Genomic DNA, 24,930 nt, shown 5'->3' on the forward strand with positions numbered 1-24,930 from the left:
GGCAGGAGAGACAGCACTTACGAATGGTTCAGTTGTCGCCAGCAACAGCTGGACCACTCGATCGAAGAGGAAAAAAACTGCCTGTCGCAACAGCAACCTTGATACTTTCTTCCCGACAATTGCTGATCAGTATGTTAGCGGAGACGGCACGGTGGTGGAGCGCAATTGGGGCAGAGGTGGAAGGGTCTCACGGACTCGGGAACGCGTGGGAAAACAAAAGTGTTGGAAAGCTGTCAGCCACCAAGATAGATGCGTATTACACGGAAAGAATTGTTGTAAGTAAAAGAAAGTAGAAGACGATGGGAACTCGAGGAACAAAGACTTCAGGGAAGAAGGGCGGAAAGGACTCGCGCTCATTGGGGCTGACTGCCAAAATGTATCAGCCACTTATTGTGGCGCCCATAATTAGTCAACAAAGCGCACGTGCCACCCTCTCTCAATGGGGGGAATTGCTTCAATGGCCATTGTCACCCTTCAGTCCATGAATCAAGCCCCCATGAATCGAGCTATTGTAGTGCTGCATTCTTCTCCAGAATTAGCTAAATGGATAGTTTCGGTCATTTTGATGCCCCAATACGCCACATTCAGGATTGATGGAGGTGTGGGGGAGTGACATGATACAATGATGACAGGAGGTGTCAGAGGGCAATTTGGGACATGAAGAAGACGAGAATAGGGCCCTTTGTTTTTTCCTTTTGGTTGTCTTTTTTCTGCGACGCTTTCGACCGGACCTGATATCATGTGCCGCTGACTCAGCAGTGGCTCGTGCTGCCCTGCGGCCCTGGAGATCTACAACCTGGACAAGCACCGATACTCATTTCACCCATCCCGCCAATTCAGAAAATACATTGCTGTCTTTCCAGTGCAATTTATCTTATTCTCAGTCTTCTAATTTGCTGTGAGGACTTTTTTATTGACATTATTTCACTTATGCCGTATGAAAGTACTGATGAAAATCGTAGAGACTTTCCAATATATACCTTGGCAGTTCCTCTTGCGTTAATACCATGACATTATAGGAATTGCCCCCCTTTTTTTTTCTAGATATGTATTTTTAGAATAGCAATGGAATCCTTTGGATATCTGTCTATAGTCCACCCGTTAAATCTTCAACTTTAAGCCAAAGTGTCAAAGGCATCATTTCACGAGTAGCCACCTACTCCTTTCCGGTAAGTTCCCTCCATTTGAACCGATTTGACACCAGGTCAACATGCTCGGCCTTCTCGACGTTTTCGCCCTTTAACAAGTAAGCGTAAGTAAGCGTGAGACAATGTGAGAAGATAAACTCTATTCGAGTGCTGGAGAGTCGTTATAAGCCTATCTCTAATCTTGTCCTTCTCCGTTCTAGTGAGCTCACATTCTCGAAAGCTCAAGCAGTAACCTCACCCAGTGATGCAGTGTGTCCGACTCTCATGTTCCGTCCGGGAGTAGGCTCGCGTTTCTCGCAGCACCCACAGCTACGCCCGCAGCAACCACCTCACCCAGCACAATCCTGGATTAGTTCCTTTCGCATGTATCATTTCGGATCCTTTCTTAATGATGCATAGGCAAGTTTTATAGGGCCACTGGGAATGCCGCATTGCCAATTGTAGAGCTCCCATTCCTGATACCAGTATTTCTTCTGGAGCACCTCTTGCTCTTCATCTAGTTTCTGGAGCCGTGATTCGTCTTTGTCGGCATCTCGCAATTTTCGGAGTGTCCGACCCTTTTCTTTCAGTGTTTCCTCCTCTTGAGCAAATTCACGGACATGGCAATCACACGTGGTAAGCTTTACGAGGAGAACGACCCGACAACGAGCTGTTTTGTTGCCTTTGCCGTACACGAATCTGGTTTTCCATCGGGATTGTTGATAGTTGTAGGTCGTTTCGATCTACATAGACTCCGTTTTGCAGAACATACTGGAGGAGATGTTTTTGGAGATGAATTAGATGTATGGTACTTTCACTGCAAAGGTTAGGACTATACATGCCATCATTCGGTGGTCATGCGCCGGCGCCCGAAAAGATTAGCTCTGTGTGTTGAAAGTAATAAACTCCGAAATGAAGAAAGTGGACCTTTGAAGAACAAAAATCTCTTGACCCCCTTTTATCTGGACTTGTTTTGGATAAGCTGTATCATCACGAGAGAAGGAGAAGCGAGAGGTATAATAAATCGACACCTGAGGAACAAATGCCAAGACCGCCATACCCGAAATGGAACACGAACTTCAACATCACCCTGGCGCGTCTCCTTGGATATCAACGAGAAAGAAGACACCTTAAAAATCACAATATGTTCTCGCAATCAGCTCGTCGGTTAACACCGATTGCGATGTCTTTTCAATCTGCTCGAGTTCCCATGAGCCGACGCACCTTCACCTCCACACAAGCCATATTCAACTCATCACAGAAGCCAAGTGCATACAAGGAAGGGGTATGTCTATGGTTTTCTTTCAGACTGCAGGGTTAAATTGAAACCTTCTAATGTTCTATCCAGATGAACCAATATCGGACCTTTACTGGCCCCTTCGCCAAGGTCTTCTTGGGGGGCGTGTTCGTCTATCAAGTCCTTTATTGGACTTGGTTGAAGTTGGAGATGGATGAGATCAAGGTGGCGAAGAATGGTGAGATCAGCGAGAATTAATTAATTACTATTACATCATGCATGTTGCTTACCTTCTTACAGAGAAAGTGGCCGTGCTAGAGAAAGAGGCCCGGGAGATTACTAGCACTCAGAAATGAATCCAATCTTGAGAGAATCTTGAGAAAACATGTACCATATTATGTTTCATTGATGCTCAGCACCATATTATACTGTGGCTTTGAATAATGCCATGACGCTTCCAGACTTGGAGAAACATTGTCTTGATGATCCCAATAAACCAAATATTGCAGAATATCCTTATTATATTACGAGAAGCCAGGATTCCAGGATTCAAAGTCCCTGGTATGTCATGCCGCGGAATACTTGCGTTTCCGCTCGCCAGTCGTTGCAGCCTTCCGACTGTGGTCAAACGTCTGTGCCGCAACATCCTTGGAATGATCCATCTTGTCCCCCTGGAGCGATGAAGGCGGGAACCGCCAGTCTTGACCCCTCTCTCCTTTCTTGAAATGCTCAATATCAATGTGATTGAACCTCTCATCCAGGGCCTCGGGGCCATGGTTCTGTAGTGGGACTCTGTGGTTACAGAAGCCACACCAGAAATGCGACTGGCCAGCCAGGTCGAGCCGGTTATTGCCAGCCGAAGCTGCGACGTGATATTCGTGAATCCCATGCTGCCGCAGGTGGTGGGTATATGTGTCGACTCGATAGAACAACCGCTCGCATGAGGCGCCTGTTTGCACATCATGTTCTGTGCAGAACCAACTTGGCACATTGAAATGCTGGGAGCTCTCATGGCGCTTCCAGTCAGCTTTGCTGCCAAAGGACTTGGCACAGTGGGGGAATGTACAACCGTAGGGTCGGTCGTGACGTTTCTGGTGTTTCCTGATGATGTTTGTGGTTAGAACCCTGATAAGAATACGGAAGTGGCCGGGGGTGGCTTACTTCATTTCGCAGCGGAGCCGGGTCTGCTTTGGACATGCGTCACATTGGAACCAACCACGTTTTTCGCTATCAGGTTCCTGTGTGGTGATTTCGTTGTCTTCGGATAACCGTTCCAGGGCCACCGAAAGCACTTTCTGCAGCATTTGCCGCTGGGGCTGAGAGAGCTGAGCGGCGTCGGTTTCAAGATCGATCCCCTCATCAATATTCTGACTTGATCTCCGCCCGCGGTTGTTCATCATCTTAGTCATGGCGTTGATTAAGTTATCAGCTGCGTCTGCAACCGATCCATCGGGCCTCGTGATACCGCGTTCAGCGGACGAATCTTGCCTTGTTCTTGACAGACCTAGGGAGCCAAAGGCGGGAAATTGAGAAGATGTCGAGTCTGCACTAGGCGGCGTAGTATACTGAGGGGGTCTCGGCGTGGCAGCACCAAATGTGAAGATATCAGTCCTCTGTTGAGATATGGAACCGTATTCCAGCTTGAGATCGGCGGTCGACTGGACGGACACCTCGTCTTCTTCCGGCTCTAATACCGACTCATCCCTTGAGCTACGCTCATCCAAGCTCTGTTCTGGTTGGTCGAGGATGACTTTCTCATACCAATCCATGGACCTATTTGTAAATTAGTATTTGGAACATTGCATTTCTCATTTTGAACCCACTTTTTTAGGAGTGCCTCCCCATCCTCTTCATGATGCATCCGGTTCAGATGTTGCTTGAAATTATCGAGACGCGGCCACCTCTTGTTCGGGCGAGGGCAATTTGCCCCGAAACACATGTACGTCATCTTGGGCCCACGCTCGGGCTCTTTATTGTGAACGCATTTCTTGTGACGAGCAAGATCGTTAATGGTGCCGAACCCGTCCTTCCGCGGGCAATTTGGGACGTCACATTTGAATTGCTTCTTGTGGCGAGCCTCGTGTTTTCTGTCGAAGTTAGTTTCCTGCCATCCCCATTTCAAACCGAAACCCAAACGACGCACCTTTTGTCCGAAGGACATTTCCCAACCCACTTGCACGATGGATGCTCGCATCGCATCGAGGTATCAACCAACTGCGACGGCGAGCTCATGAACTCTGATGTGTAAGATGGCTCAGACACAGACCCATACTGGGGACGATCAAACGAAGACCCCGACTCGGTGGACATATTCTCTGCCATGTCCATGTGAGGGCTCGAGGAATCCACGCTGTACGACGAAGCAACCACAGATTGCGTTGCACAGCTGGTCGCACCGTACCCGGAATCTGTAGAGTGATAGCTATCCATGTACTGGCTCCCGTTCTCAGAGGGTTCACTATATCGATGGTGCGAGAAGCAGCAATCCTGGTCGGGCATCTGGGCAGGCATGTTCATATGTGAGATGGACGAAGCGGCCGGAACACCGGTGGCCAGCAGCGGATTCCAGGCATCTTGATCGCCTGTCAGACGGGAGTGAGTGTATTGGGAGTAGTATAGGTCTCGGGAATGTGAAGGCCATTGGCCTAGGAGTGGGTTAAGTGTTGGATCGAGCGATCCAAGTTGGAGGTCTAGTAGTGGGTTTGCGGCATCAAAGGGGAGTGAAGATTTAGAATCAGACATATCATGTCCTTCATGTCCAACCATGATGCCTTGGAGGACATCTGTGGAGTCATTCCAGTCCAGCTGTGTTTCCTTGGGGTGGAGTTAGATTATGATTGATTCATGTGGAGAGCTGGGGTGTTATAGAGTAAGCAGGGCACGAACCTCCATAGCTATATTATACTAATCGAGTCTTGAATAAAAAAGAAAGAAAAATTCGTAAAGTCGAGAGAGAATAAGCCAGTCAAAATGGGAGGGGCACAGTATTAAAAGGCTCACGATGCATGCAAATGCCAAACCCTACACGCAAGCTCCACACCCTCGCCCCGAGCCGGTTGACTTCACCACGCGATAGGCGATTCAAGGGTTGGAATGTGTTAAGCGAACATGATTAGGAATATGCTCAAAAAAAAGAAAAGAAAAAGGAAGAAATTGATAAAAATAAAATAAAAATAAAAATAAAAAGCAATACTGAAATTTGAAAGGTAAAAGGGCTAAGACAAAGTTCACCCTCGCGTGTTGCCAGCGTGGAATGCAACATGTCATCCCTTGATTGCACAGCCCCTTCACCCGGGTAAATATTATAATTTGGTACAGAGTAAAGAGTATACAGGAGGTAACTATTGTGATGATATCTTCTCTAACAATGAGGCTGATGATTCATATCCAATAATGGACCATCACCTTAAAGGTCGTCCGATTGACGATCGGCTCTACTTTCCCCTCATCTCCCGGGGTTCCCGGGGTTGATTCAGCCCGCTTCTAACATAATCTGAGATAAATCCATAGTTTACACGTATCACACCCACACACCTACACACCTACAGAAAATGTCGTTAGTCCCTCTGCACGAGGCATGCAAGACAAATCCAGCCCCTCATGGGGATCTTAAGATAAGTCTGTAAAAGGGAGGAGGGGGCTGCAAGGGAGCAAGGTCCGGATTGGGCTGTGACAGGACAGACGATCGACATTGCTGATCGACGGCGATACTCGCTTGCCATGTTCGTGCCGCAAGGGATAAATAAGATAAATTCGCACGTTTATACGCGATACGGAGGACGGAGAACATGTTATGCAGTTTCGGATTTAGGAGTCAAGGGGGTTGTCTAACTTTGAAACGAAAGTATTTGAATTTATGATGTTAATCGAATAGATACTCGGTCTCGTCTCGTATACCTCGTATGTCTCAGATTACCATTTGATCTCCAGATGTCCACTCCAGGGCTGGTACACTTTATGTTATGAACCGTGGAACCATGTCGAAAGTGGGAACAGCCTAGTACAGAAGAGGAAAAGCCAAAACATAAATCTGATCTCTCATATGCCATGCACATCGCCGTTTAGCAAATACGCCATTCGGTCTGAAACGGAATTCCCGAGCGCCCAAAATATGTACAGAGATATTGAGAGTACATGCGAAAAAAAGGATCATGATAAATCATCATCATAGTCATCATTCCAGAAATGCATAAAATTGGGATCTGCTTGCATAACTCTGCTGATGCTGGAAAAAGGGTACAGGAATTCCTTCTAGTGATCATGTGCCATCGATTACGATGCAGCTGATCTGGAAGAATTCATAGTAGAACGGGGAAGGGGAATCGGCAGTAATGGAAAAAAAAAAAAAAAGTGGGGGGAAAGAAGAAAAGAACAAAAAAGGGGGGGAAGATGATCTCAAGGGAATCGTATCTATAATCACATTTGAGAGGAACATCCAGAAGAGTAAGTCGCAGAAGTGTAGGGGATGTTGGACTCCATGGGTTGGTAAGCCGGGTAATTATCGGGATACAAAGAGGGATGAGGGAGAAACTGAGCGAGGGGATACGAGGGCTGCATGAGATCTGCCTCGGGGGATCTCGATCTCGGAACGGCGTTATAAGGCGGTGGGTACGTCACCGAGTTCTGATGCAGGGGATAGACCTGGCCCTGAGTGGGATGGAGTGTAGTTTGGCCAAATTGGTCTGTCGTTTGCGTGTATGCTGAGAACTGATCAGGGGTGAGAGAGTCTGTCATGGACTCGGGCTCCATGGAAAGTTCGCCGCCAGAGATGGTGGAATAATTTGTCAGCGGGACGTTGTTGATTGAGAACGCCGGGTTGGCGGGCGTGCTAGTGTTTCGGATCGCATACTGCGGCTGCAGATGAGTGGAGGCCGTTTCGGGTCCTCCGTGTCCAGGGTGATATGGCGCGACAGAGGGATAGGTTGCAGCCACTGATCCGCGATTTGTCTCCACTTGGCTGGGGTTGGCGACATGGGTTGGAGCGTTGCTCGGCTTTGCTAATCGTAAAACGGGCAGGGCTAGTTGCTCCAGGTGTTTGCCAAGGTGGACTGACAACTTTCTCCACTCACTACAGACATTCCCGCAGAAGCGGCATGGCTCCTGCTGGGGGGCCTGCGTGGTGTCATGCCGACATTCTTCGACCATTTTCCATAATCGATCAAGCTCTTGCTCCCTTCGGCTATTCGGTACAGCCTCAGCATCCACCGTGCTAGAAGCCTTGCCCGTCTTTTTGATCTTGGGCTCGGGCATTTTGTGTTCCCGCACCAAATGCTGAACGAAATTGTCCTTACGATAGCATTTGTGGTTGCACTCGGGGAATGTACAAGTCCACCACTCCAGGTGCCGGTGTTTCTCGTTCTCATGGCGAACCCAGTCTGCTTTACGCTTGAATGACTTGGGCTCGGTGCAGTGGGGGAATGTGCAAGTAAATGGCTGCACATCCTCGTGAACGTGTTTGGACCAGTCGGATGGTTTTTGGAATGTTTTTACTTCGAAGCAAATGGGGCACTCAAACCGGGCGGGAAGACGAGTGACTGGCGGAAGGGGCACTCCGGGAGGGAACTGTGTCGCGGCCCCCGTGCCGTCCTCTGGAGAATACTGTTGCTCATGTCCATAACTGAAACTTGTCACTTGGAACTGGATCTGTCCTGCCTCAGGATCGTTGGGGGCCTTGGGGTCCTGCAACAGAGTGGGTTGCCCTCCCTGAACAGTACAAAAGTTGCCGGATTTACACGTATGGTTGGCAGCTGCAATAGAATGCTTCTGCTGCAAATCAACCAAGATCTTGTATCGACGATTTTGCTCATGTGATAGGCGGTGAATCAAAGCCGGCTCAAGCCTTGGATTCAATTGCATGATCTGCGATCTGAACCCTTCGATTGTGGGTACTGGGAGACTTTGAACAGCAGGGAAATCCATAACCACGCCTTTGTTGTTACTGGTGTCCATATCATTCTCATCTTCGGCGCCTCCGGTTTCAGGGTCCACAGGTGTACTTCTGGGTGTTTGATCGGTGTCCGAACTGACTCGAGGCGATGTGATGTTTGGAACTGGTGGTCCACCATGAGCGGTCATAAGATTAATTAGCCCGGGGCTACTTGGTCGGGGGATCTCGCTTCTGCTTCGACCTCGACCTTTAAATTGGATGTTCAAGGAACCCCTCTCCGGATTCGGTGAGGGTGTAGGCGATATTGCTTGGACAGGCTGACTACCCCCGATAGCCGTCATTTGGCTGGTCATTGAAAGAAGTGCGTTGCTCAAGCTTGGCGACCGCGAATGGCGACGGTGCAGGAACCCATTTCGTGGTGAATAACTCGGTTTTGCCGGTGTGTCCTCTGTATCACGATGGGGAAGCCCGGGGTAGCTATTAGATTGACCAATGGAAAGGTCAGATGCTTGGCGCTTCAGAATCGAGGATGCCTGCAGAAATTGACGCTTAAACAGACTGGTGCGTTTCTTGGGTTGTTCGGTGAAGGAAAAGTTCTCAAGAGATGCACTAACATTGATAATGCTATTGTTATCAATGGTTGCCGCGAGCGATGCCGTTTCAAGATCTCGCACACGTTTGTTAAAAGCTATCATAGCGTCGGTAGAGCTGTCCGGCTGCATCGCTTGCAATCTGGGTGTCGCATCGCGGGGGGGGATCATGCCAGGGATAAAGACGCACACTTTCTTCAGCTTCGGTCGGAGAGAAAGATGAATAGACATCGGGGGTGCTGCGATCATATCTGCCAGGTTCATCTGCATCGGCTGAGGGCTCGTCGGAGTAAGTGCCAATGCTTGCTTCATCTTCGCTGATGTCGTCGCTGCTCTCATGAACTAGTACACCGGGTCCAGGGAATGATGCGTCTCTGGTGCGGGATTTTAGGTTGAAATAATCTTCTTGTTTCAAAGGGTGATCGCCGGTACTCCTCGCTCGAAGTCTCCTGGAAACATGGTGTGGGCGTGGGCGTGGTGGACTAGGCGAGTCCCCACCGGCATCACTGTTGGCGGCGCTTACCGATACAGACCAGTGGGAAATGTCCTCATTCTTTTCGTTCCTTTCTCGCTGAAAATGAATATCATTGGGACTTGGTACAAATTCATCTCCACGGGACCTTGGATCAATGCCAGCTAGATGGGTTGATGGGTTTGGAATCCATCCGCCGTCCTTAGATCGCTTCACGGGAACAGACGAGACCGAGTGATGATCACCATCATCTTCGTCTTCCAGCTCGCTTGGGTTAGCAGATAGGTGTGAAAAGGACTGGCCGAAACGTCCTTGCGGTGACGTGCTGCGTTCCGCGGGCGAATCGCCCCGGGTGAAAGTTGTAATTTTGACGACGGGGCTTCTTCCCCTAGTTGGGCTCGACGTCAGCTCGGTGGTCGACTCCTCGTTGGTCAAGACGCGGAGTCTTGATGGCTCGGCGGCTGCGTTCAAGACACCGAGGCCAGCCTGATACGAGGTGGGGATTGAGTGTTGTGCGCTAGAATTGCTATGAGGCTCTAGACCTGCCAGCGTGGATGATGGAATCGGGTTCGGGTTGCGGTCCGAGCTCGTCCACTGAAAGGCATTCGGTGCCATGGACGAACCCCATGCCGAATCGACGGGCACATTACCCTCCCCAATCCTGCATGATGGCAGGTTTTCATTTTGCCATGTCGAACCACTATCCAGTTCGATATCTTTTGGCTCCACGAAGACACTTGTATCAGAGATAGGGGAGGTGCAAGTGCTTCGGTCCGTATGATCACTTGTTCTCGGGTTCAAATAGCCCTGGATTGTGGAGTCGATCCGAGCGTCCTCACGAGGGGATGAGCCAGGTCCCGCACTGTGGCCAGGACTTCCCCGCGATGGTGTTGGCGTTAGTCGAATGGCACTGGCCTGAAAGAAGACTTCCTCCGGATCGGATGCGGCTGACAGGTAAGGATCCGGAGCATATCGATCTTGAATCGCATCTGTTGGCGATTGCCCCTGAGCGCTGAGTGGGGAGGCGCGCGACATATTCAAACGGCGGTCAATTAGCCTAAGATTGACCGCGAAAATGGGAAGTATCAAATCAAGCTGATTAAAAAAGCATCGAGTTGGGGGTGTTGGATATAATATATGCAGGCAGTTCTGTGATTATATATTGGAGTTTGTTGCCTTGTTTTTGGTGTCCTGTTGTGTCCTGATGACCTTGTCCTGGTATGGTCTTTTGGCGCTCCCAATACATAAGGTGAGGGAACTGGACAGACGATGCCCCAAATATTAAACTTGAACTTGAAAATCAAAAAGCAAAGAGTAAATGAAGAGGGAAGATTCAAGAGAGAAAAAAAAAGAAGCGATGGGGGCCGAAGATCAGTCGGAGATGAGGGGGACAGCTGAACAAGCGCCGGGCGCATCCCTCCACTTATAATTTTATGCAGGACTAACAAGAGAATCTCCAATAAGAACATATATTAATATACTAATATAACTAATATAAATAATCTAACTAATCTATTACAGCTTAGTCTGTGGCACAGGTAAATGCCTGTCAGCCTTGTTCAAAGAAGAAACAGGAATTCCCAAAAAATGCTCCGCTTTTTTTTCTCCCACGGAGCCTCACTGGGGAACGGCTCACAAGGTGTGGCTGTGCAAGTTGTATGCTCTCTTTACATCATAATCTATATAGTATGGAGTCTATACGTAGTATGGAGTGTTATTCCACAAGTACGGAGTATACATATCTAATAGGCGCCCTAGCCACAGCATTCCCATTTCTATTCTTATCCTCTCTGGGCTCAGCCTCCCGTGGGGTCCATCACAATATTATAGGGCTGAAAGTATTGGATGAGATGGCTAAATCAAGTGAATCTGCCCTTTGACTTTGGAAAGAAATTACTCATGAAGCTGGCTTATGCAGCAATCACATTCCTAGGTTGTATCTATATCTATATATCTGACCAATGTCAATACATGAGGCATAATAATAGACCCCACTCTACGCGCCCACTAATATACGTATCTATAAAAAGCCCCCCTAATCAACATGTCAAGATAGCATCAATTTCAGAATTTTACCTAGACAAATGAAACTGCAATAATATTTAATAGCTTCAAACACTGGCTCAGGTTTCGTACCAAGTGTGCGGTGAAACTCCTCCAGCCAAAGATGCAACATCCTGATCACGATTCTATACGCCAAATGATAGGTTGGTCAGTAACTGATTATTACCTACCGAGTAGTTCAATTCTACCTAGGTATGGAGTAGAGTTGGGCGACTGGCTGGTCTCTGTGTCTTAGATCTCCTATGACATGCCCCACAGTGACTACTCAGCCTCAATAATAAGAAAGAATAAGAAAGCCCCACAGCTTTTATTCTAACCACAAGATTCATATCTTATGATCTAGAATATAAAGATATGTAAGGGATCGCAAGTTGGTCTATGATCATGAGGTTTATTCTGGTAGTAGTGTAGTCTGGCTGATGGCAACGTGGGGAGAAAGGAACTATTGGGTGGGGACTTTGTGAGGACGAGGCTTTGGAGGTATTTATACAGGGACACTTAGATCCTGGTTTGGTACCCTATTCGCTTTTAATATACGGAGTAATACTTCCTTTAATATACAACCACTCCGAATTATTTTCGGGACTGTTCAAAGTCCAAGACATGTGTAAACCATATGCCAAGCTTGTCCCCCAGATAAGATAGCCCGTTCGATAACAGCCTAAGCCCTAGAGGGTTGTAAGATCCGGGGGTGAACACGAGAACAAGATGTAATTGGATGGTTAAAACTCCATGAAAAACATCCTCTCGGATCCTTATCTTAGATCAGATCGGATTAAGTCTTCTTATCGTCAATAATCGATCTGACAGTCATAGAAATTGCAGGGACCCGGGGATTTCCCATGAATCGTGGGTGATTACTATAGATCTAAACCTCCCCATTGATGCAATGGAGTCTTGGCTGCTGTCATAAAATAGATAAGATCCTTGGAAATCATTACTCCAGCTATTATGAGCCATGTGAAGGTCCACTCTACTAGAGAATATATGTGCTGCGGACCCCCGAACCAAGAATTGAGGATTGCGATCCATTCTAGCTCCCATCATGGCCGACAGCGTAAGTCTACGTATTGAAATGACACTTGCACACAGCTGACATGGTCATATAATATAGCCAGTATACAATGCGTCTACCCCAACAGGTGGAGACCCACTCAAGGTCGACGTAAATGCTCAATACGCAGGCGTTGAATGGAACTATACCTACATCATCTTCTGCGCGTTCATTGTTTGGTTGATCATCCCCGGGATCGGCCTTCTATACAGTGGGCTCGCACGCAGAAAATCAGCGCTGGCATTACTCTTCCAGGCGTTCATGGTTGTGGCTGTGTATGTCGAGGTCTGCTTCCAACCCCACGTGTACATCGTACTAACAAAGATCTCGCCAGAACAACGTTTCAATGGATGTTCTGGGGTTACTCGTTGGCCTATGCTCGGGATGCAAGTCCATTCATTGGGACCCTTAAGAACTTTGGTCTGAGAGGTGTGATGGTTGCACCATCACCTGGCTCGGCCGATCTCCCAGAGATTGTATTCTGCTTTTATCAGCTTCTATTCTGCGCGTGCACGGTAATCAATACCTCGCAACTCAATGTCGCGAAGTCAAAACTAATGGAATCCTGCGGCAGGTCATGATCGTTGTCGGCGGAGCATTCGAACGAGGCAACATGATCCCCTCGCTCATCTTCAGCTTCTGCTGGGCGACCGTCGTCTACTGTCCCCTAGCCTGTTGGACCTGGAACAGCAACGGGTGGTTGTATAATCTCCCGTCGCTTGATTTCGCCGGTGGCGGCCCGGTTCACATCGCATCTGGCTGGTCGGCATTGGCTTATGCCTTTGTCCTGGGGAAGCGCAAGAATATCGACCGCCCTTCACAGGCGAAACCCCACAACACCACCTTAGTCTTCTTGGGGACGGCCTTGATCTGGTTTGGATGGTTCGGGTTTAACGTATGTTATACCTGTGCCCCTTTTTTTTTCTGAACCCAAATCTGACAGTAGTCATCTCCTAGGGCGGCTCGGCGCTCAATGCTAGCGTGCGGGCAATGCTAGCGGCATTTAACACCAATACTGCGGCTTGCACAGGAGTACTAGGATGGGTGCTGGTTGACTATATCAAACACCGCGGTAAGTTTTCGGTGGTAGGAGCGTGCGAAGGCGCAATCGCAGGGCTAGTTGGCATCACGCCAGCGGCCGGATTTGTGTCCGTGTGGCTTGCTGCCCTCATCGGGTTTCTCACGAGTATCGTTTGTGCCCTCCTCCAAGACATCAATGAATGGTTACACATAGATGAGGGGATGGATGTATTCAAGCTGCACGGTATCGGTGGGATGGTGGGGGCCTTCCTTACCGGGATCTTTGCGTCGCAGTCTATTGCGGCGTTGGATGGCGTGACCGAGGCTACTGGGGGTATTGACGGCAATGGAGTGCAAGTTGGGAAACAATTGGCCGAAGTGTGTGCTATCTCGGCATATTCTTTTATTGTCTCGTGTATCCTGCTCTACATTCTCAAGTTCATACCGGGGATGCAGTTGCGAGTGGATGAGGAGGCAGAAATGGTTGGCCTGGACCGCGCGCAGTTTATCGATGAGCAGATTGGTGAGCGGGTGCTCCTCAACGATTTATGCGGGTCTTCATCACCCAGGAGTATGCTTGATGGGCAGGTTCCTGTAGTGGTTGGCTCTCAGGAAACCAAGACGTGACAGGGTTACAACCACATCTTGTGACTCCAGCCCCCATAATTGTATGTAGAACATGTAACCTGTCTCGGATCTACTAACCTCAATGTTTCTAATTTTATTTCTGTCCTTTTGTTTGCCTCTCTTTTATGAATGATATTTTAGAGATGTCTAAAAAAAAAAAAAAAGTTGTGACTTGTAATTTGTGTTAAATCCGAGCATAGTAAGTGATACTAGGTAGTATCCATATACTAACTAGTGGTCGCATTTATTTCATACATGGGAAAAGGCTTATTTACCATAATAGGGATTATCTTTATCATTCTAGTCACAGGGAAAAACATGAAAAGCCTTGGCCAAGACATATATACCCTTCACCAGAGTGACGCAACGAATCTCCGGCTTCCAAGGCCGGGGAAGGGAGGGGCTGACGTATACTTTCCCCTCTCCCCGGCATTCTAGTGTCCTGTAAGCCCTGTAAGCCCTGTAAGCCCTGTTCGAGGGTCCTTTTCAACTTACATTCCATGATGACGAGGCTGGAATACATATCCGCTTACAATGTACTCCATAACACATATGTATCTACAATAAATAATGAAGTTGAGATAGTCAGGATCCAAGTTGAATTGTCCCTGTCAAGATTAAAACGTTTAATCTGCATGCCGCAGTGAGACGTGTACACATCTGCAGGAGTAAATAACCTTGGTGTATGTGGTATATTCGAGAGAGTACAATAATATTGTCGATATTTGTTACTATAGATGTTAGACTCCGGAGTAGTAATCCTAGTTATTCTATTATACTGCTATACTTCGTGGTATTGTACGATGAAATGAAAATAAGCTGAAAAAAGAAAAAAAAAAAAAAAAAAAAAAAACAGGGATTAAGTGGTCACAGAAAGTTACATTACCCTTAAATGACCCCACTTTCCCGAATCCAGACCAATCTGGGCCCTTTTCGCCACTTAAAATTCCTAGTGCGGCCCGTCATGTTTCGTACCGCCCCGGAGTCGTCGCGTCCAGGCCGCTTTTGGCACTCTCCTTATCTTTCTTGGCTGGAGTCCCTCTCTCCTCTCTCTTTCTCTTCTCTCTCAAGTCTTCTGTACTTCCTGTCATTCGTTTACCCCATATTCTTGCTCTTTAATTTGAAGAATTGTTCTCTTTCTTTTTTGACAAGTCTGTCATGATCTGCGAATAATCAAAAGTCCAAATGGGCAAATGTATGTAGACCCACCTCCACTTTTCATGATGCGGCAAATTGACCTTTTTATTAGGGCGTTATGGTGTTGTCCTGGACGCGGGATCGTCTGTATGTCGGCCTGGGTTGGGAGACTCGGAGTCAGATCACTAATCAACCGTATAGGGGACTCGCGTACACGTTTACCGATGGCTACGAAATGCCGCTGCACGAAAGCACGCCGATGTGGAGGAGTTGAAATCGCTACCGGAAATCAAAACCAAGGAGGAATGGACGAAGAAGATTCACCCTGGTGAGTCCGTGAGTCAATATCAACCAACAACCCGACACTAACCCACCTGCGAAAAAGGTGTTTCTTCATTCGCCAATAGACCCGAATTGGTTGGATCAGACCATCTCGCTCAACTGTTAGACCACGCCAAGGGAATCGTTCCTGCCGAGGATGCCAAGGATACACCCATATTTCTCCTCGCCACTGCGGGCATGCGACTGCTAGGAAACCTCGAGCGACAATTGCTTCTGGATCAGATCTGCTCTTATGCCCGTGACAACTCGGACTTTTTGCTACCAGACTGTGGTGTTCACATCCAAGTGATTCCGGGTGTGACAGAAGGACTATATGGATGGATTGCGACAAATTACTTGATGGGATCCTTTGATGCCCCGGAAAAGCACGACCATGGAAAGGGGCACAACACCTACGGATTCCTCGATATGGGTGGCGCATCGGCCCAAATTGCATTCGCTCCGAATGTTACGGAGACAGAAAAGCATGCCGAGGACCTCAAATTGTTGCGATTGCGGAATATTGATGGATCGGTTCAAGAGCACAGGGTGTTTGTCACTTCGTGGTTGGAGTTCGGCGTGCACGAAGCCCGAAGACGCTATCTAGATGCTTTACGGACGGCAATTGGGCCAGATATCAAAGAGTTGCCCGACCCTTGTCTTCCCAGTGGATTACGGACTACGCTTGACGGTAAAGTCGTGTCGGCGAGTGAGACGGAAACATACCTGCTAGGTACAGGCAAATTCGACGAATGTCTCCGTCAGACATTCCCATTGCTGGACAAGGATGCTCCGTGTGCAGATGAACCGTGTCTGTTAAACGGTATCCACGTTCCAGCTATCGACTTTGATGTGAACCATTTTATCGGGATCAGCGAATACTGGCATACCACCCACGAGATTTTCGAGATGGGATACAAGGATAAAGCATACGACTTCAACACATATCAAGAACGGGTTCAAATGTTCTGCTCTCAAGACTGGGACTCCATTGAGCACGGCCTTGAACAGCACAAATGGGGAAAGAAAGTTGATCGTCAAAAGGCCCACGAAGTATGCTTCAAGGCATCATGGATCATCAATATGCTACATGATGGCATTGGAGTGCCTCGCGTGGGTTTGGAGGATACAACGGGCTCTTCGCACAATGGAACTAAAGAAGTCTTGGCTCATGGAAAAGAAAAGGGCTATCTTGATGCGTTCCAGGCAGTCAACAAGATTGACTCGACCGAAGTGAGTTGGACTTTGGGTAAGATCGTCTTGTATGCATCTTCTCAGGTACCTCTAGAGATCGAAGGAGGTCTCCCGGTTGGATTTGGCAGCAACCTGCACGGTATCCCGGCCGACTTCCAGTATCCCAGTGTTCAACTACTACCGGATTCAGACAGCTTCCACAGTGAGCACTGGCATGACACACTATTTGACGGTGATTCCCCGCGCCGGATCCCAGGCTTCGTCCTCTTCATGCTCATTATTGTAATGGCCGGTTTCTTCTTGTGCGGACGCAGCCGTCGATCACGGATCTTCAACCGCGTGAGTAACGTGTTACGCCGTGGTGGGCCATCGCACCCTAATCACCCTAAGAAACGAAAGGGACTCAAATCGATGCTGCCATTCATCAGTCGAAGCACCCCCTCTTACGAGCGAGTTCTCGAGGACGGTGCTCAAGATTACGAGCTTGGTGCTACCGAGTCCGACGGGAGCGAGGATGGTGGACGTCTTTCCGAGGCAGACTCGGCTAGACTGGGACCACCGAAGCGAGCGTCGAGCTGGGGCAGCAACAGCAACACTCCCAGTTTCAAATACGCGTTAGATAATAGTTCGACGGGGACGATTGGTCTTGGGATTAGCGGTGGTGGCGGTGGCTCAGGCATCGCTATGGATCGAGCAGGCTTGGTAGTCAGGACGGAGAGCAGGGACCACCTGGCTCCCATTGCCCTAGGCCCTACAACCAACGGCCGTCGATCAAGAGCTGGCAGTCCAACAAGATCCCACCAAAAATCACCCAGCATGACCCCCCTGGCCGACGACTAACGCGACATATTCCCCTGACCCGAATTATGCATAATTACTTACACTGCATGGCATTTTCAATTGGAGTTTGATTGTTTTAACATGCGTCGATTCATTTCGGCGCTGTCTGGTTTTTCTTTTTCTTCTTTTTCATATGCAAAGGGAGTTCATCTTTTTTATCGAGTTGCGTGCGCTGTGGCAGGCTGCTTTCGATTCTTCATATCATATTTCAAACACTGTGCTCTGGAGTACCTTTTTGTCGGTTGGTTGCGGTGCTTTTGATCTCCGGCCGGTGATTTACATGTAATGAGGTGTGTACTATTAATGGCTGAGAATGTTTTTTTCCCCTGAATATAGATTAATACATTGCCAAGGTCTATCCTGCATTTGAATTGTACATCTTAGTGTTAATACTCATCAATCGACTATGCTACCTGGTAAGCCTGGAGATATGTAGGTAGTTACATGTTCGATGTTCAAGCACCCAGGTCACGTTGATGCCAATATTTCCAGGCATATTGTTATCACGTGACAGCTTTGTCACCGCCTGGCAAAAATGATGTAGAGAGAAACTGGCGCAAGTAGCTTCCGATTGACTCGTTGCATTGATTCACTAAGCTTGTTCAATATTCTTCCAGAACACTTCCCCTATGCCGTCGCGATAAACTCACCATCTCATACACCACTTACTTTTGGTAACCGCCACCACCGTCACCATGCGCTTGACCGCTGAGCTCATTCAAAGTTCCCTAACATATATCAATCCGCTCACAGATCGTGAGCTGGATCTCCGAGGTGCGTTCACCCACTACAAACCTGCCTGAAAAGAACAGGTACTACACTTTTGATAAGAGCTGGATTGATATCGTCTTTTTGTGTGGTCGTGTAGGTCACAAGATCCCCACAATTGAGAACCTGGGTATCGCCAAAGTAAGTGCTGTGATTCTTCCCAAATTTTGAGACATATTTGTCTCTATTGTCTCTCTCCATGTTGCTGCTAGACCAATTTCTTGGTCCGCAGTCAACCCAGTTATTCCTATGCGAACCCGATGTTGACGCCTCCTAGGATCAAGATGCGATCGACTTCACCGATAATGACATCTCTTCTCTCGGAAACTTCCCCCACTTCCCTCGCCTCCGCACCCTCCTCCTCGCCCGCAACCGTATCAATCACATCCAACCGGCACTCGCTACTTCAGTGCCTAACCTGACGACCCTGGTCCTGACTGAAAACAATGTGTCTGAACTTGCCGACCTCGATCCGCTGCGGACCTTGGGACGGCTGACACACTTGTCTCTCCTCCAAAATCCAGTGGCACGCAAAGAGGTTTGTTTAGCCCTTCATGCATATACTAGTTAGATCTGGCTATATATATTATACGGCCTTGATTCTGTTGGAAGCTAAGCTGACTGGTTCTCTTAGAACTACCGATACTGGCTCATCTGGCGCATTCCCTCTATTCGCTTCCTTGACTTCCAGAAAGTAACTGACGCAGAGCGCGCCACGGCTAAAGAACTCTTCGGCACCTACGAGGCACCATCATCTCTCGCATCCAAGATTCTGGGTGTCAAGTCCCGCACCTTTGACGTCTCCACCCCGGCTGAACGCACCCCCGCTGAAAAGGGTGTCCGAGTACAGCTCACAGACAAGGAGCGCAAACGCGTTGAGAAGTTGATTCGCGACGCGAAGAGTCTGCAGGAGATCACCAGGTTGGAGAAAGAGCTTAACGAGGGACGGATACCCGGTGGAGCGGATGTCGATGGTGATGAGGCCATGCAGATGTGAGAGATGATATCTGACTCTCTCTTGGGTTGTGTCATGGATCATGAACATGCAATCGCGTTTTGTTGTCTTTCTTTTCTTCTCTGGAGCTTAGCTTTCTGGGTTTTTTTTTCTGACCGGGTGGGGTTCAGTGTGTATCGTATCTGGGTATTCATTTATTCATGTGCCCCTAGTTTGGGATTGGAAATAAAATCCCAGCTGTGAATTGTGAGCATCAAATTGAAAAAGACCATCTGGTGCTTCAACAGAAAATACCGTGTTAGTCTATCAGGCTGCATCTGGAGTAACAATCACCGAGGTGCGTACTTCAAGCAGCATTAAGACTAAAGGTTCGCCTGCCGACTATCCTTTACTTGACGACGCATCTACCAGCCCATGGCGGTTTCGTCGCTTATTGGAGTTCCCCACTCGATATAAAGATGAGGTTCGTCTCCATAGCTTCACCACCGCTGTCTTATATAGCTTCAATCCCTGTGAAGTATGGAGTTTGCATTGGAGCGAGATGTAATCTCAACACAAAACTGTATGCTACATGTCAAACAAATTCCTCTGTACGATTTTGCTTCTGATATATACATCAACCCGATACCCAGGGATCATTCATACCCAGGATCAAAGATCCTCGCCTTGTAGAATTCAGCATCATCCCACCCTCTTTTATCCGTTACGGTCTTGGGTGCACTCTCATCACTAAACGACACATACTGTCCCATATCACCTTTTGCCCCGCGTACCCAGGCATACTCTCCAGAAGAATGCTGAACCAGAGACTTCAGCTTATCGACCCCCATGAGAACATCAAATTCCCCACTGGTTGTGTTGTACTTATACGCAGCTGCGGTATGCGTCAACAGCAAGATGTCATCATCCTTGTAACTGGCAGAAAGATCGTGCCCATTTCTCGCCCTGCCTTTCACCTTAGGCAAAGGGATTGGTTTCCCATCCCTCTCGAGCTCGATGTCCTTCCCTTTCCCCACCACATCATATTTGTGAAGGTAATCCTCTCCGATGGCCCATAACTTGCCACCATGCCAGAGCACCCCATGAGCCTTTTGAACAGTATATTCATGGCTCTTCTTGATCTTTTTCAGATTATTGACATCTGACGCATCAGTTGGAACATACAGCGTCAGCTTATGGGAGGCCGAGCTTGCAGCAACAAATGCTCCTAGATAAGGGATTCGTTCGAGGGAATGCGGGTTACCATCAGGTGTTGCTGACCAGACGACATCGTCTATCGTCGTGGACTTCTGCCCCGATTTGATATCGACCATGCCAACTTTGCCACCTGAAGCAGCGACCAGGGCAACCAGACCCCGGTCAGCAGTTTTGCGGATTTTGACTTCAGAAAGGTCGGCCCAAACATCCTTTTGCCAGGGCCATGGGTTCAGGTCGGCAGTGAAAGACCAGTGAATGGCGTCTTTGTTCCATTTGGAAGCATCTCGTGGGAAGACGCGAACGGACTTGGAGTGCTGATCGGTAACAGCCAGATGGTAGGCTGCCGAGAAGGGAGCTGTAATGGAGAGACAGAGGAGAGTACTTTTAAAATGCATTGTTGTGGTGATAATTGATGTTGGTCACACCAGCAAGGAACAAGTCACTGGAAAGAAAATAGACATGGAGGGACTTGATGAATTTATATCTTCTCCAAGCTTCTTCTACGAGATGATGCTATCAATATAATTGGGAAAACCATGCTCGTAAAGCTCGTATGCCATCGCGCGTTCTGTCAATAACACGAACCAAAACGAGGACAACTATTCCTGATCTGGGTTGGGATCAACAACCCGTATACTCTGTACAGGCCAATGTGAAGTTCATTTTCAACATCGACCGGGGCGAGATTCAACTAAGTTTCGCGGGGAATTAGAATGAAGCTATTCTTAGATTCTCAGATCGGGACTATCATTCAGGGATAATAAGGTTTGGCAGGCAAGGGCTGTGCAATACGAGTTCTTCATTCCTTACAACCTCAGTATAGTGACAGGGTGCCAGGGATAAAAAGGGACAGAGCTCGTATAATGCAGATCCGATGGAAAATATAATTAATCAACAATCAAATATCAAATATCATTCAAGCAGTGTCCCACATAATACGAGCCTACCCCAAATTCCTCTATTTCCTCAGTTTAACATTTCATCCCGCGTGTTGACCCGAGCCGCCTTTCATGCTTGAAAGCTATTTTCAACATATTAGAAGGGGCTTGACTACTCTAACGGGACTAAGTCTCGTATTGTATGGCGATCACGTAAGACAAGTGATGTTCCAGTACCTGAACGATAGTGGAATCTCCACAGACTCTGATTCCTCTGACAACGAATGAGCTCCATAATAAATAACACTTAGGCAGAATTGGGGATGTAAAGGCCGAGCGAAGGCTAAACGCAGCAGGCCATACTATGAATCCGTAACAGCAAAAACTAGTGCGGGAGGAATGATCCATTCTCTCTGTCTAACTATGAGACTAAGACTAAACGACGGCCACATGATAAGTCATATGGTGGCCCGGGTGGTCTCAAAATGACAGCAAAGAGCAAGAATTTCTGAGAATCGTCAAACAACCCTAAGCCAGAACAAACTGAAGGTTTCTAGAGGGCCGAGAACACTCGACGGTCTGAATCGGCCTGTTCTTTATTACGGCGCGGATATATGCGGGAATCCCTCCCCGGTGTTGGTTATTGCCTGTGGAAATTATGGAAGACCGTATTGATTCAGGGAGTGAAAAAAACAAAAACAAAACAAAAACAAAACAAAAAAAAACACACACTTAACGAGTGCTTTACGGGCAACTAAGTATGCCACTGGTTCATAACTACTCGCCGCTTCTTTCATCGCCGGAGGCATATAAAAGACAAAAATTATTATCGGCCGCTTGTACGGCCATTTTATGTCCATTTTAGTTGTCTTTTGAGATATCCTTTGAGCTATACTTTAAATGTTTTTTTAAGGTATATACGAGGTTGGTAAAAAAAAGCATATTCGTCTTCCATAAAGTGACGCGGTCTATGAATACGTAGTGCGGTCCCATAGGTACTCGGTCCCTATGAGCGTTGTGTTTCTGATTGCATTAGGGTCCACCGTTCCTTCGAGTGGAACCTACTTCCTAACAATTGTGTTCATCCGGGTTAGGTATATATTAGACCTGGTGAGTATACTGGAGTATAACGCCTATTCTGATATAACGGCATAGCTAGGCGGGCTGATAAGTTGAGGTAGGTTGTCGTCTATAATAAGGCTAAGGTAGTGCCGATGGCTAGCGGGAAACGGAAGAACTGAACTTAGATCGTCGAATATATAGGAGATAATACCGATCTAGATAAATAATTCGGAGTCCTTAGTAGTAAGTACGGGAAAAAGGGAAGAAACTTACCCTTTCTTCTCTGTCGCCAGCTAAACCTATTTCCTAATCCGAGAAACCTTATTTTTCTTATTTGAACTTCGTACGTCTCCAATTACATAAGTGTCAGACTAGGGTAGTAGACGGCGGAAGCATAAAAGAGCGCTCTTAGCTCTTAGGATCTAGTCGGAAAACATTATCGTTATACGAGACTCTTATGTTTTTCGCTAACTTCTATACCGGATATAAAGATGTTGGCGCTGGGTTCAAGTCTATAATCATTATAGACTGTTCGTAACCCCCCGACTTCTATGATACAGTCTCCCTCATATACGGCTTGAATGTCGTGGATTGAGTCAAAAAGGATGACAAGGAACCCACTGACAAAAATATGGGCACCTACTGCCCGCAGAGAAAAGCTCGCGCAAGCCATCAATCTTCTCGGGGGACAAGATCTTTTTTGATTTATAAGAAGTTAAGTAGTACCTTAAGTATACCTGGCTTTGCTATTTGCTATACACCTGGGTATACCTGCCCTATATTTACCTTACTATTTCTTCCTTTCCTCTTCACTCTCTCTCTAATCTTACGCTTCGTGGAAGGTCAAAGCCTCACATTATTATCTTCAGTCCCACTTCACGTTTATTTTTACGTTGTCCCTATTCGGTAAAGCCAAGTGAGTCAAAGATACAATATAGCATAGTCCACTAATCTGATGCAGTGAGGGTCAAGACTATTAGCCGGAGATGAATTGTAACCAAAAGGCCTCAGCTTTATACACAAATCCGTAAAAGGGGCCGTTCCGCTCATCTCTCCACCCACACGTACCCAGCCTTTATATAGCCGTGGGCCCCATTTAACTGTCGGGATTGTAGATGGACGTCCGAGGGAAGGTACTAGAAGAGTGGCGATAGCCTTCGCAGATCATACGTTCGAAGCGGATATCTATCAGTGGCCAGGACTGATGTTGACCTTTCCTTAACAGGGTGTTGATTGGCCTGACGTTCAAAGATCTGCCTCACTAGAAGACTGCGTTTAAATTGCCGTTTTTGGCAAACAAGATGCGTATTCTGGTGGGGCTAATGCTTGGCATCATCTATAGTCCACTACCTACGCAGTATAAAATGCCCTCCCCAGAGACTTTCTTTCAAATCTCCGATTCAAAGCTAAAACACTTGAAGAATTTCGAAAAAGATGCATATTCTTGTTCTAGGGGCTTCTGGTATTCATCACTCTATCATTCGATCCGATGCAGAATTTCTAACTTGAATGTGACCTAGGTGCTATCGGCCGTCTATTCTGTGATATCGCTCTTAATGAAGGGCATCGTCTTACACTATTTGTCCGAAATGCCAACAAAGTTCCCGAACACATCCGCCTGAGCGAAGGAACAGAGATTATTGTAGGCACGCTTGAGGCCGATTCGGACCTGGAAGAAGCCGCAAAATGTGGAGCAGACATCTTTATCTCTTTTGCAGGACCAGCATTTGGAGTGCAGGGCACAGTATGAGCTCATTCTATAATCATTGTAACGTCTTGATGGGATACTGACAGATTATCTAGCCTTTGACAGATGCCTACAAAATCCTCATTCCAAAACTCGCCTCCCAAAACATAACCCGTATTCTCATCCTTTGCACTCCATCTTTCAGAGATGAATCTGATGTTATAACATCGATGTGGTGGGCAGGAAAATGGTTCATGAAGCTATTCAGTTCTGGTCAATATCAGGAGATGGTAGGTGTCGGAGAAGCGATTTCTTCCTCATCCGACACAGATGGCCTCCGATGGGGATTATTTCGAGTTGGGGGGCTTACAAACGGAAAGGAGGCACCGGTTAATGCAACCTACTTGGGTAGTGGGATAGATAACACATGGATTAGTAGGGCTAGTGTTGCGAGATGGGTTTTGGATGAGGCGATTGAGGGGAAATGGGTGGGAAAGATGCCCTATATTTGTAATACATAAGTGAATCCGATGTTGGGAGAATCTTTCAAGCATACAACATCTGAGAGACAGATAACCTCACCGCCCTTCAGATATAGCAACGGATTAATATTTTGCCTTGGAATGCTTATTACCTTCCTGTTCAACCTCATGTCGGCGCAGAATTCATAAATTCATCGTGACATGCCCCAGAGACGCCCTCACACGAAATCCCGGGATGGTTGCAACCGATGTAAGAAACGGCGGATAAAATGTGACGAAAGTGGACCTCCTTGCGCGACTTGCAAGGCTCGAAATGCAGTGTGTGAATACA

General features: G+C 47.5%; 9 protein-coding genes across 9 annotated transcripts; 5 read left to right on the forward strand and 4 right to left on the reverse strand.

Moving 5' to 3' along the window:
- Positions 1-1,516: 1,516 nt before the first annotated feature.
- N7487_007375 (uncharacterized protein) lies at positions 1,517-1,897 on the reverse strand (the record flags this gene model as incomplete). Its single annotated transcript, XM_056875105.1, has 2 exons — positions 1,517-1,826; positions 1,875-1,897. The coding sequence occupies 2 exons, from the start codon at positions 1,895-1,897 to the stop codon at positions 1,517-1,519; spliced, it is 333 nt and encodes a 110-aa protein (XP_056727293.1).
- Positions 1,898-2,271: 374 nt separating this feature from the next.
- Positions 2,272-2,720, forward strand: N7487_007376 (uncharacterized protein; the record flags this gene model as incomplete). The annotated part of the gene is made up of 3 exons (XM_056875106.1): positions 2,272-2,412; positions 2,476-2,602; positions 2,665-2,720. The coding sequence occupies 3 exons, from the start codon at positions 2,272-2,274 to the stop codon at positions 2,718-2,720; spliced, it is 324 nt and encodes a 107-aa protein (XP_056727294.1).
- Positions 2,721-2,930: 210 nt separating this feature from the next.
- On the reverse strand, positions 2,931-5,256 carry N7487_007377 (putative C2H2 finger domain protein; the record flags this gene model as incomplete). The annotated part of the gene is made up of 5 exons (XM_056875107.1): positions 2,931-3,465; positions 3,526-4,137; positions 4,188-4,451; positions 4,508-5,178; positions 5,251-5,256. The coding sequence occupies 5 exons, from the start codon at positions 5,254-5,256 to the stop codon at positions 2,931-2,933; spliced, it is 2,088 nt and encodes a 695-aa protein (XP_056727295.1).
- A 1,524-nt stretch (positions 5,257-6,780) lies between these two features.
- N7487_007378 (putative C2H2 finger domain protein) lies at positions 6,781-10,348 on the reverse strand (the record flags this gene model as incomplete). The annotated part of the gene is made up of 2 exons (XM_056875108.1): positions 6,781-8,967; positions 9,032-10,348. 2 exons carry the CDS (start codon positions 10,346-10,348, stop codon positions 6,781-6,783), a joined length of 3,504 nt encoding a protein of 1,167 aa, XP_056727296.1.
- Positions 10,349-12,422: 2,074 nt separating this feature from the next.
- On the forward strand, positions 12,423-14,078 carry N7487_007379 (ammonium transporter; the record flags this gene model as incomplete). Its single annotated transcript, XM_056875109.1, has 5 exons — positions 12,423-12,434; positions 12,492-12,706; positions 12,766-12,946; positions 13,006-13,326; positions 13,389-14,078. 5 exons carry the CDS (start codon positions 12,423-12,425, stop codon positions 14,076-14,078), a joined length of 1,419 nt encoding a protein of 472 aa, XP_056727297.1.
- Positions 14,079-15,129: 1,051 nt separating this feature from the next.
- N7487_007380 (putative nucleoside diphosphatase (Ynd1)) lies at positions 15,130-17,570 on the forward strand (the record flags this gene model as incomplete). Its single annotated transcript, XM_056875110.1, has 4 exons — positions 15,130-15,273; positions 15,328-15,362; positions 15,417-15,543; positions 15,601-17,570. The coding sequence occupies exons 1-4, from the start codon at positions 15,264-15,266 to the stop codon at positions 17,568-17,570; spliced, it is 2,142 nt and encodes a 713-aa protein (XP_056727298.1). The 5' UTR covers positions 15,130-15,263.
- Positions 17,571-18,265: 695 nt separating this feature from the next.
- Positions 18,266-19,335, forward strand: lea1 (U2 snRNP complex subunit LEA1; the record flags this gene model as incomplete). Its single annotated transcript, XM_056875111.1, has 4 exons — positions 18,266-18,344; positions 18,439-18,479; positions 18,616-18,876; positions 18,973-19,335. 4 exons carry the CDS (start codon positions 18,266-18,268, stop codon positions 19,333-19,335), a joined length of 744 nt encoding a protein of 247 aa, XP_056727299.1.
- Positions 19,336-19,928: 593 nt separating this feature from the next.
- Positions 19,929-20,885, reverse strand: N7487_007382 (uncharacterized protein; the record flags this gene model as incomplete). The annotated part of the gene is made up of 1 exon (XM_056875112.1): positions 19,929-20,885. One exon carries the CDS (start codon positions 20,883-20,885, stop codon positions 19,929-19,931), a length of 957 nt encoding a protein of 318 aa, XP_056727300.1.
- Positions 20,886-23,864: 2,979 nt separating this feature from the next.
- On the forward strand, positions 23,865-24,638 carry N7487_007383 (NAD(P)-dependent oxidoreductase; the record flags this gene model as incomplete). Its single annotated transcript, XM_056875113.1, has 3 exons — positions 23,865-23,892; positions 23,951-24,174; positions 24,234-24,638. The coding sequence occupies 3 exons, from the start codon at positions 23,865-23,867 to the stop codon at positions 24,636-24,638; spliced, it is 657 nt and encodes a 218-aa protein (XP_056727301.1).
- Positions 24,639-24,930: the final 292 nt, after the last annotated feature.

The sequence above is a fragment of the Penicillium crustosum genome, assembly GCF_028827405.1.
Source record: "Penicillium crustosum strain IBT 35664 chromosome Unknown utg000003l_segment0_segment0, whole genome shotgun sequence".
NCBI lineage: Eukaryota > Fungi > Ascomycota > Eurotiomycetes > Eurotiales > Aspergillaceae > Penicillium > Penicillium crustosum.